This window comes from Alnus glutinosa, chromosome 11 (genome assembly GCF_958979055.1).
Source record: "Alnus glutinosa chromosome 11, dhAlnGlut1.1, whole genome shotgun sequence".
NCBI classification, from domain to species: Eukaryota; Viridiplantae; Streptophyta; class Magnoliopsida; order Fagales; family Betulaceae; genus Alnus; species Alnus glutinosa.
This window is the reverse complement of record NC_084896.1, coordinates 27077587-27089625: the sequence shown is the minus strand read 5'-3', so window position 1 is coordinate 27089625 and position 12039 is coordinate 27077587. Positions and strand designations below refer to the sequence as shown.

At 34.9% G+C, this 12039-nt stretch overlaps 1 protein-coding gene across 2 annotated transcripts; it reads right to left on the bottom strand.

Moving 5' to 3' along the window:
- Nucleotides 1-1695: 1695 nt before the first annotated feature.
- Nucleotides 1696-11473, bottom strand: LOC133882613 (uncharacterized). Of its 2 annotated transcripts, none has more exons than XM_062321822.1 (9): nucleotides 11331-11473; nucleotides 9762-10425; nucleotides 9564-9641; nucleotides 8589-8832; nucleotides 5442-5541; nucleotides 3852-3990; nucleotides 3004-3423; nucleotides 2168-2425; nucleotides 1696-2022 (listed from the first exon to the last, which is right to left on the bottom strand). In XM_062321822.1, the coding sequence occupies exons 2-8, from the start codon at nucleotides 10362-10364 to the stop codon at nucleotides 2228-2230; spliced, it is 1782 nt and encodes a 593-aa protein (XP_062177806.1). In that variant the 5' UTR covers nucleotides 10365-10425; nucleotides 11331-11473; the 3' UTR covers nucleotides 1696-2022; nucleotides 2168-2227. The 2 variants fall into 2 exon arrangements, with proteins under 2 accessions (XP_062177806.1, XP_062177807.1); XM_062321823.1 differs by having other exon boundaries at nucleotides 8595-8832.
- Between the last annotated feature and the right edge of the window lie 566 nt (nucleotides 11474-12039).

Here is a 12039-nt window from a genome sequence, read left to right as displayed (position 1 = left end):
AAGAAGGATTTTTTTTTTTTTTTTAAAATTTTATTGTTTCTTATTTTTATAGATACTTGAAAAGAGATTACATTAAACTAGGGTTGGGCAACTCAAAAAGACATATGCTCTAATTTATAGGAGACTCAAAGACTAAATGACAAAGGAATACTTAATTCTAGAGATAAGCTTTTGTAAAGTTTTACAACAAAAAAGACTTAAGACTTATAGCTTCTTGACTTTTTGTCTTTTACCCTTTTTGACTAAAGAGTTGGCCTTTATTGTTGTTGGCATGTCTGTTGATAGAGAACTTATTTTATAAATGGTTCCACTAGGCTTCTCACATGCTTTATCTCTTTTATTGCAGCTATTGACAAATTTTCTTTTGCTTTTTGGCTGGTAGAATGCAAACTGACAAATTCTCTTTTTCTTTCTGCAAATTTGCCTTTTGCAATGGGTTTACCAAACTTCTTGCATACTCTTCATCCTTCCATCAAGTTGATAAGATCATTCTACTCTTTGTTGTCTAACGAAGATGAAGAGACGAGACTTTGACTATCATCTAGCATAGATGTTCTATGTAATCTGCTAGTAATTCCAAATCATACGATTAATCAAGATTTTTTCTTTGTTACCATATTTTCAAGCATTTTTCAGCTTGCTTGATTTGATTTGAACTTTAGGTGTAATCACTTGGGACTTCAATAACAAATATTCTTTTACCATCTGTTACCATGAATCTATCAATGGGAGTTTCTCTAATTTCCTTTCATTTGTCAAAGAGAATGACAAAACTTTGAGCCCGATAATTCACTTCTTCAACATGAGCAAGGTCAAGAGAATTAATCTATTTGATCTGTCAATGTTAGAAGAAATTACATGTTACAAGGATATATATCAATTTAATATAGACTATGTTAGAAAAAAAATTTCCAGCCCAATTTAGAGAAAAAAAAATAAAAATGCCCCTCTCATTTGACTTCTTCACAACCAAATGTGCCATAGTTAAGTTTCCTACAATCCTTAATGGCATTTCCAATTAAAATCCAAAAATGAGATTAGGAAAGCGAAAATGATTGTTCTGTCATCTTCGGTTTATAGCAGGGCCAATGGACAATTAGCCTCGCAAAGAATTTTTGACCACGAGCATGGAGAGATTACAGATCCTAAATTGGGGGATTTATTGCATCCATATTAGAATTGACAATTTTTAACATGACCCGTAAACCAAACATAAACCGAATACAAAATCAGCAAGTTAAGGTTAAAAAGTCTAACCTGTTTAATTAAATGTGTCAGGTTAAAATTGACTTATATAGTCTTTTATACCCATATGTTGACACAACTCGAACCTGACACGCGACATTTAAGACTGACAACTTTTTACACGACACTCGAACCCGACAAAAAATTATTGAGTTAAGAGTTAGGAGTAGCCCGTTTAATTAAATTGATTTAATTAGAGTTTACATATGTAGTCTTATATTTATTACTCGACACGACTTGATATGAGAACACGAATTGTTGTGATGTAAAAAGAATGAACTATTCTAAAAGCACATTAGTTGGTCTGATTGTCTGGTTGATGAAAGAGCAAAAGATTTAAGCCATCGTCATAAGATCTCTTGCAATATAATATAACTCACCATAAAATATCAGAAAGGAAAAAACTAAATCTATGTTCTACAAGTTAGAATTGCCATTTGCAGATACACCTTGAAGAACCAAATTATTGACTCTTGCTAGATCATATACAATATCACAGTAAGAAACATTACTAACATCTCTCCGCCAAGTACTCCTAAAAGCAATTACAATGATGACTCAATCTATATTTGAAATGATTTGTCCCGTAGCTTTGGTGAGAGATGTAATTCTGCCCTAAAAGATCATGAAACCACATGATAAACATTTCCAAACGTACAAAACCTTGTCAATCATTAGACTCAATTTCATATAGTTCTGCATTTTCATTCTCCTTTGACACTAACATCCATCCTCTGGTAAATCCGTGGGCAAATAACACTTACATTTACCATCACACTGCAAAAAGGCATCCATGTCATACAGAAAATTTGTGATTTTTCAATCTTACAATGACCTTGGAGTAGGTAACAATGACAATAAAATATTATTAATGTAAAAACAGAAAAATAAAAAATAAAAAATAAAAAATTCTATTACTTGCCTCAGACCTATGCATCCGATGTAACAGGTACATAAGAAGTACATGCATTAGAACAAGCACCTACTTCATGATCGCCTCCATAGCTGTATGGATGGAACTAGTACGAGCAGAACGGGGCCGTTGACTCAGTGAATGGGGCCCACTCCAGACAGAATTACAGTTGTCAGGGAAGAGAATTCCACATAAGTCCAAAAGCATGGGATTTTCCAGATGGAAGTTCTTCCACACTTCAGCTTTTCTGTGCTTTTCTAGTGATTCCTGTGATTACATCAAAATGAAAGTAAATAATAAAATGCAAACCCTTGGATCCCTCTTGAGCTCAAGTCAAGCTTGAAGGAAGCTCCATTGCATGCTGTGCAAAAGTTTCAGAGAATTTTGACAAAGCTCCTACATGACTCCAAAGTTTTAAGACTTCCTTTCACTTCTAGGTCAAAGTCAATACACACAGAAACAAAACTTTCTGACCATGCTAAAATAAGCTTGTGTTGCTATTTTACAGATCCGCTCCCATTAACATATTTGCTTTTGTTATAGAGGTAGAATTTTTCAGAAAATTTTGGGTAGAATCAATCTTAAAACTAGTAGCATCAATGTGAAGAGCAATTAACTAAGAGCAGAACTTAGCTTCTTTTTGAAGCATGCCCAATAAGTTCGAAGAGTACCCAATAATTCTTCCATACATTCCAATATACGCACATCATTGAAATGATTTGATAAAGATTACTCATATAGTAACAAAGTCAATACTTTTGGAGTAATAGGAGGGTGGCAACGTGGGTTGGGGGTAAAATGAAGGAAAACGAGGCTGTCATGCCAAAGACAAATAATTGAAATACCTTATGTTTCTGTTGCTGAAGTTCTGCAGTTTTGGTTTCATGCCTTGTTAATGCATCTTCTTTCCGAGTATCAATTCGAACTCCAACACCTGATTTATCCACTATTCTTAGCTTAGTTTGTCTATCAAGCTCCTCCCCAGATCTATCACCAAACTGTGGCTGCTCTGGAGTTTCACTCTCATCTATCTTTTGAATCTCCATGTCATTCTCTTCCTCCTCTTCCTCTTCTTCTTCATCCTCTTCCTCTTCCTCCTCTTCCTCCTCCCCATGCTTCTCCTCCAAAGGCCTACGCTGCTCCTCAGTATTCTCCAATTTCACCTCCTCTACTTTCTCTTCTACCTCAGCATTTGCATCTGGGTCTAGGGATTCATCATTTGATGACGAATCTTCAGCATCAGGACTTTCTACAAGCAGAGGTTCCTTTAACAGAAAATGCAAACAAATGTGTTCATATATTTACACAATAATTAAAAGAATATTAAAAAAAATAAAACAAATATTCATATATGTTGACCCTTGAAGCATTTTAGAAGTAAAAAGTTGGTTTTCTTTTCTAAACCAAGAGTATTAGATACTGCGTAATCATCAAAGAGCGTATCAGATCTGTCAAAAATATCTGATACCAGTTAATTTTTCATTTTCCCTCTAATAGACATAACAAGCTATGCTATTTCCTGGGATCCCTTCAAACTTCCATATACTTATTCTTTGTTTTACTTATTTATTTATTTTTGATAAGTAAAAACTTCCCTTCACCCATACATGTCGTTCGCAGGATACAAGGTGAAGGTCTAATCAGTTAGCCAAAAAAAAGGTTCAATTAAGTCATTAATCAAACTTCATTGTACCTCTTGCTTGGTCTCCTGAGCATAATTATTATCACCAGCTCCTGTAAGGCCTTTAGCAAGTCGAGCGTTCTCCTCGCGCTCCTTCCTGCGGCGCTTTAAAACACATATTGCACATAAACAATCGCTTTTATGGCGCCTTCTGCAAATGAGAACTTCAGGAAATAAGATAAGTTTTAAACTATTTCTTAGTAAGAATAATAAGACAGAATTCTCCATGTCAATGAACTCAAGCCAAATAAAAGAAAAAGAAAACCCAATAAAAAATGATGCATATATTGTATTGAGCTCTTAAAGATTTCCATGAAGTGAACTTAAATGAATCTCCCCATGAACATTTCATAGGGCTTTTTTACTTTACATCCCTAAACGTTCTATTTTACTACCAAGCCCCACTTAAGTTTCAAGCCACACTTTTATCAACCCGCTGTGAGGAAGAAGCAATTGGGAGCATCCAGATGCACCTGACATCACTTTCAAGAAGCTTAAAGCAATAGGAAAAGGTGATGACAATGAGATAACCCCAAAAAGAAGTAAATGATATCAAGCACCTGCTATGCTTTAAGGTCCTTGTTACCACCTTTTACTTCTTGGGGTTCTCTCCCAGAGTTACCCCAAAAAGAAGTAAATGATATCAAGCACCTGCTATGCTTTAAGGTCCTTGCTACCACCTTTTACTTCTTGGGGTTCTCTCCCAGAGTTACTTCTTCTTTGGGTCTTTGACAATGAATATAGTATTCATTCTCAAAATCCAAAAAAGTAACCCAGCCTCCTTTTCGGAATTATCCTTTTTTCATTAAATGCATAATTGCTTTTTTAAAATTCCCGGGTAGCATAGGATGAGAATTTACAGGAAAAAGTACATACAAAACAAACAGGCTCTTACCAAATTCTAGACCTTACATGGTGCATCATCTAGTAGTGGCAAGCTTCTGATGGTAACCTAGTTATCAACTAACTTAGATACTAAGTAACCCAAATCAGAACCTGACAAAATAAAGAAAATGTCAAATCTATAACTTTATTAAATGTACCTTTAATCTTCAGATTTTGTCGTTTTTTGGGTTACACTTCTAATTTATGAAAAAACTACCGGAAGTTTAGTAATATGTGAAATCTACAATAGAATCCATGAATTACATGTAGCCGCTTTGAAGCTCTTACTTCAGAGATTAAGTTATCGTTATTATATAGTGCTCCACTCCAATTTTAGCCTTCATCTCCAACTAGTTTTTGAAAATTTTGTAAGGTCCCATCACTTACCTGAAATTCCTGTTCCTTTTTTTTGGGTACAATTGGAACCTCTAAACCACCTCAAATCATACCATTTATTAAATATTAACCCAACTGTAAAATTAATTCTCCTTTCCCCTCAATAAACCACTTGATACGCACAAAAACTAAAAAGACCCAAATATTATTTAATGCATTGTTCCCTCTAGGATTCTATGTTGCTATTCTACCAGTGACTCCATATGAAAATTTTCCTTGGACCCATAGGCATCTGGGAAGCATAAAACTATACTGATTCTGTAATGTATATAACAACGACTACATTATCAAAAAAAACAAAAAGTTACTAGCATAATATACCCATGGCGTTTTCCTGTCTTCTGCTTTGATTGACCACCTTTTACATATACTTTTCCCTGACTGGACGGTGCAACATCCTCTACTAAGATGCTTTCAACCCCTAACACCAAGGAAAAATATAATGCATAGACTGCAGTCAGGAAAATAAAAGCTAGCATCTTTATACAGCAACAAAAGAGCAAGATGATGCCACAATGAACTACTTATCAAAAAAATGATGCCACAATGAACCACCATTTGATATACATAATTCTCAAGATCATATTAATCTGGCAAGCAAATAACTACATTGCAGCATATTATGAAAAGCAGACACCAGAAGACACCAGAAGCGAAATGCACGAGTAAGCAGATATATGCATAAAACAATCAGCAGATGCATACCACAAAAAAGAAAGTATTTATCAGCTGTTTATGCAAGGCCAATAATAAAGACATTGCCTTAATCACCAAGAAGTTGCAATTCAGCCATAATATTATTTCACCAAGCATCAAATCATATAAATCAAGTCATACTGCATTTCCACCACAGTAGTATGGTAATGCATTGTCTTTTTGGCCTTTTTTTAAAAAAAAAAAATATATATATATACACGCAAATACAAAACTCATGCTCTTTAATAGTTGAGGAAGTTAATTCCTATATAATTATTACACCTTCAGGATCTTCTTCAACAATTCATATTCAATCACTCTTTAATACTTATGGAAGTTAATGCATGAGTATGACAACTTATTTTTAAAAAAATATAACGTGAGGAGTTGGTGAAAACCTAAAGACCAACTTGACAAGATTAAGATGGTTAATAAAACACTCTAAGAACTCATAAACATCAAGTGTTTTTGAGGCAATGAGATGCAGCCCTACACCAGTTTTTATAAGAAAGGGGGATTTTTTTTTATTTTTTTTTCTAAAAAAAAAAGCCCATATGGAGAAAAAGAGGGGAAAAAAGACAAACATTTTTTTAACTTTCAGATTGAACTCTTAACTCTTCCCATCAACACCAACAAATTCCAAAACACGTACCAAATATGTTTATAGAGCATCAGAAATTTACTTCTGAAATGTCATCATGTTCATCTTTGTTCCAGTTATTTAAAAACATTATATATATATATATATATATATATATATATATATATTGATAAATTTAAATAAATAAATAAACAAGAAAAAAAATTTAAATTTCAAAGGGTTAACTTATGGAAGAAAACCTTTTATGTTAACATTCTTGTTAATGACATAATTTGCAATAAAAAAAAAGCCTATTCCTTGTACGTCACAATGCTATTCAAGTCTGAAATCAAAGTAGTACACATGTTTTTACAATCTGAACATTAGTGTTAGGTTTTTTATTGGCCTACTCGATGCCCAAAACAAGTGCCTTTGTAATTTGTGGCTTGGGCAGATTTTTGTACTCTGGATTAGGGTTGAAAATTACTCAAGAAAATCAAGTACATGAAGCTCCGTTCGCAAGCTCGTCCACTAATGTCAGGACATGCTCAGACAATGAGTTTCGTTTGCTAAGTCGTCTGCTGATGTCTGGACGGTTCCCAAACAGAAGGTTTCGTCTACTGGCCCGTTCGCTCATGTCCGAACAACATTGAGAAACAAAAAGTTTCGCCTATAGGGGTGTTCGCACTTGTCCGGACGGATTTGAGAGACTAACTCTCGTCTGCTATGGCGTTCACTAGTGTCCATACAAGATACTGTTTTAAGGATTAAAACCCTAAGGATGTCCGGACGCCTCATTAACCTGTCCAAATGCCACCACAAAAAACCTAAATCGACTTTAAGTTTCAAGGCTGATTTTCACAAGTCTATAAAAGGACTTTGAAGGCACGATTTCTATAGAGCTAAGCAGTGCAATTCAAGGTTGATTGAGATTGATTTCATACACTGAGAGATTAGCCAATTTATTGTGTGCCAAGAGATACTGTTGGTATGTGCGAATGAGTCACAATCTCTTGGAGTGATCAAAGCACGGTTGGTTCTTCATCAACAAACCATTTGAAGTCTATCGGAGGGTTGGTAAAGAGATCAAGAAGGAAGATTGGCTAGTGAGAAGCTAAAGCTGCTGCGACAAGAGGCCAGTGGGGGTTTTTGTCAGCGTACAGATTGCCTAAACTGTTACAAAAGGTTGTAAGTGTGTTTTGCCTGTACTTGATCTTTCTTAGTATTGATTTTTTGGGTTTGGCTACCCCTAGGTGGTTTTACCTTTGATGTGTTATTCAAAGGATTTCCACTTCGTCAACAAAAATTTGGTGTGTTGATGTGTGAATGCTTTTCTGTTTTCTAGTGGTTTGATATTTATTATTTGTTGCATAATTCCTGCACAATTGTTAATTGTGAGCTCTAAATTCTGCGTCTCAATTAGGAACAAGTTACTAATATTAAGAATTCATTTCCATTGTCAAGGTTGATTTTTCTGTATTATAACAAAGATGGTTTTTTCCTTGTAAGGAAAACTTTTTACTTCTCTTCTAAAGTGCCAAAATCCAAGAATTCTAAAACTTATAAGGTGCCTAGGAATACCACTTAGCTCTATTCTTGTTAAAAGAATACAATTGGAGCCCAGGGCAATACTGTGAAAAGAACATACACTTAATATTATTTTTTATCTACAAGTAATCGAAATATCAATAAAAAGCGTAAAAAGAGCAACCCAGGTACACAAAAAGTATACAAGAGAAAAACCAAGTAAGAAAGAGAAGAAAGACAAAGGACATACACTTAGGCAGCTAGTGCATCAAGAAGTGAACAAAACCATTAAATCTCTATGTGCCTGCGTGCGTGCTCGAGCGTGTGTAAGAGAGAGAGAAAGATGCACACAAACAAAAAATTCAGCAGCGTTGAGTATATTGTTTATAAAATTCAGACAAGAGCGTCTTTTGTATTTACAAACATATAATTCAAGAAAAATTATTCCAGAATACCCAAAAGAGGGGACATGTATTCATATAACAGGGGCAACCTTTTTGCCAAATGACCACAATCATAACATCCACATGATAAGAAAGACTAATCTATAGCATTGCCCTCAAATTTTTATATACATTTACAAGACCAAAAAATAAGAAGTGCACAAGCAAAATTCAGCATCAAAAGGCATTAACTGGTAAATACCATAACCACAAAAGTCTCACCCTTACTTCCATGTGGTTGTTCGCCGTATAACCCAGCTGCTGTCCAATACTTCATAAAATTCTTCTTCACTCGCCTCATAAGGTCCAAAATGTAGTCACCCTTATTGTTATACTTATTACAGTTCTCCCAAATGTACTGCACATCCTTATACACAAGCTCCGAGTTCATATACTTGACACCATTTTCAAGATTGCTGCATATTGTTCCAAAATCCATTGGTACATCTATGACATCAAAATAATCCTGGTTCCAAACAACCCCCAACCCCCAGGGAGAGAATTTTAGTAGTCAAACAAAACAGATAAGGTACAACATGATGGTAATAACTTAAGACATGATAAACTCACAATCAAACAACCCCCCACCCAAAAAAGAAAAAGAAAAAACAAAAGAAAAAGGATCATTTTTCAGCCCATAAAATAAAAGTAACAAATAAAGCAAAGGATTGTGGCATAACACACTCCCAGATGCAGGTTTCTGCATATGAGATGACTAATATGCAATAAACAATAACAATAATCCCTTCATAATGCACTACATTGTTTATGAATTCCGACAGGATAACAGAGCAAGCCCTGTGATATACATATGATTCGCTCTTTTTCATACACATAAAAGAAAAAAGAAAAAGAAAAAAAAACTGAACAAAGATAAGCATCGGGTCATGCATAAAAGAATCCAAGTATTGAATAGTTTATCATCCCAAACAAACAAGCTAGGACAAAAGAGCAGTGGTTTCTCTTGCTGGCAAACAATACCAGAAAAATTACCAGAGATCTTCCCTCACTAGCAATCCCTTCCAAGCGTTCTTGATAACTTAAAAATATAAGAACTCACCAGGACCGAACAAAACAAGCAATTACAAGTGAACAGAGGTTTCAAATTATTTTTCCTTAAGGGCTACAAGTAACTTTAGTTAGCCACCTCTAAAAAAAGACGTGTATTTAAGCATCTGTATATATACAGATACTTACAGGAATTCCCAGAGCTACTGGATCCACAGGGACATTGAAGGGTTCAGCTGCATCCATTTTCATTACCTTCTTTATCACCTATGGAAGGATAAATGAATACAAAAATGCGCTCAAATGGGGAAATTAAACCACAGGATACTTAAAATTGGCATAATCAGAAAATTTAAACAAAGATCCATTTTAAACTTTCCAACATACCGTCAAGGCAGCATCTAGTTCTTGCTTACTATATCGAGCACCCTGATTTGGTTCTCTCTGGCGTGGACTCTCACCCTGTGCCACTACAGCACTACTACTCTGATAAGCACTTGAATTGCCCAAGACCTTTGACGACTTAATCTTGATGCTCCCAGCTCTTTTAGCCGGATTTCCCAAAACACCAACAGGCAATGAGTTCGCACTATCTTCCATTTTCTCCATGCCCACACCTTGTCTTTCCAAACCCATTTGCTGGCTACTCTTATCAGTATCACTTTGCGTGGGTGCATCCGAGGAAGTATGCTGAGATCCCAACATCTTACTTGTCCTCAGCTTCACTTTTACATGCCCAACTGACTTCCCCACTGCCTTATCAATGGAACCGTCTGGATTAATACTTGCAACATTGTATGGCTGGTCAGTCCCCGTTGAAGAAGGTGTATCAACCTCCATTCCAGAGTCATACTTGGTATCATTAACCAACCCATTCAAACCCGAATTATCTTCAGTATTTAGACTCACAGCACTTACAGATGCCTCATTCTTAACCACCACAGGAGGCCCTTTTGGCTTTCCTTTCTTGTGCCCACGCTTGCGCTTCATATTCTAACCCCACAAATGGTTCACTTTACTCTCCACTAAAAGCGACTAAAAATAAATTGAACTACAAAAAGTAGCACTCATTTCAGTAATACAGTAAATAGAATGATTCCCAGAAATTTTAGAACTACACACTAAACGAAGACTATTCAAACCCAGACTATAAAAAGAAATAAGCTCAAAGATTACATATTCTTTATGACTACACCATGCAGATTTACCACGAAGCACCAGCTCCAATTTCATAATCCAAAAGCGTGCGCACACAAAATAAAAAATAAAATAAAAAGAGAGAGAGAGAGAGAGTATTTTCTTCTACATTTCACGCAAAGAAACACTCAGCTGAACTAGAAAACTTCTTGTTTTGATTGGTACGAAGTACGAACAACAACTCTTTCTTGGAAAGAAAATTAAAGCAAGAAATAACAAATTTCCAAAGAAAATATATTCGTTTTGTTTCAGAGAAATTAAACTTCAAGACCGAAACTTTTTTCCCTAAAAAGCTAAAATATTGTACAAATTCTTCGCCCATAAAAAACCAAAAAGTGAAACCCACTGTGCATTTTTTTCAGGGAAAATTTCGGAGTTGAAAGAAGTAAATTTACAGATGCGAAGAGAATCAAGAGATAGTATTTCTCTGAACCCAATTCATAAAAAGATTAGAACTTTTAAACCTTTCAGTGAAAAAGTGCATCTCCACTCAAATTTTTTCCAAGAACAATTATCTGTCAAGACAAACATAGAAACCCTAGAATCGACCACAAAATTAAAGAAACACGAATTAAATTTAGAATAGTGATCATAATTCTATCCAAGTTTTCTGATTGCGAAGAAAACACAAATTTAATTTCTTGTAGATGTTATTGAAGATCTGATTGGTCTATCAGAAAGAGAGAATGGCAGTCGGTTCTAAATACCACGAAGAGAGCGAGGGAGAGAGACAGAGAGACAGAGAGTGAGTATGTGTACCTCTGAGAAATCTGAGCGACAACGTTGTCAGTGTAGTTCTCTCTTGTCTTTTATATATATATAAGTTTCGGAGCGGGAACTGAGACTTCTTCCACTACGAATGAGCTTATGAGCCTGTGCCTGTTGCCTGTTTTTGAGAGAGAGAGCGGTGGGGACGTGGGGTATAAACAAAATCAAGAAATCCTTATGGGTAATACATTTTCGCCCTAGGTGGTTTAAAATTTTTATTTTTTACCTATGAAGTTTTTTTTTTTTTTTTTTTTTTTTTTTTTTTTTTTTTTTTTTTTTTTTTTTTTTTAATGTGATACCTTTGCTATGGAAAAGATGGAGATTGTACCTTCGTCTATTTTTCTGTCTAAAACTAACGATTTTCCACGTCAACGACAGGTACAACCTACGAAAAAATAAAAACTCGGGGGCAAAAAATAAAATTTTTAAACCACAAGGGGCAAAAAGGTATTTAATCCAATCATTTATTATATATCTGAGATATGATACGTTGCCACTTCAAGACACAACTCTTAACCACTTTTGCTTACATGGCAACTTCTACTTTTACTTTTTTTTTTTTTTTTTTTTTTTTTATTTTTTGAAAAAAACCCTAAAGCTAGCTAAGACATGATACATTGCTACCAAAGACATAACTCTTGATCACCTTTGCTCACGTGATAACTTTTACTTTTACTGTTTATTTTTTTTAGATTAAAAA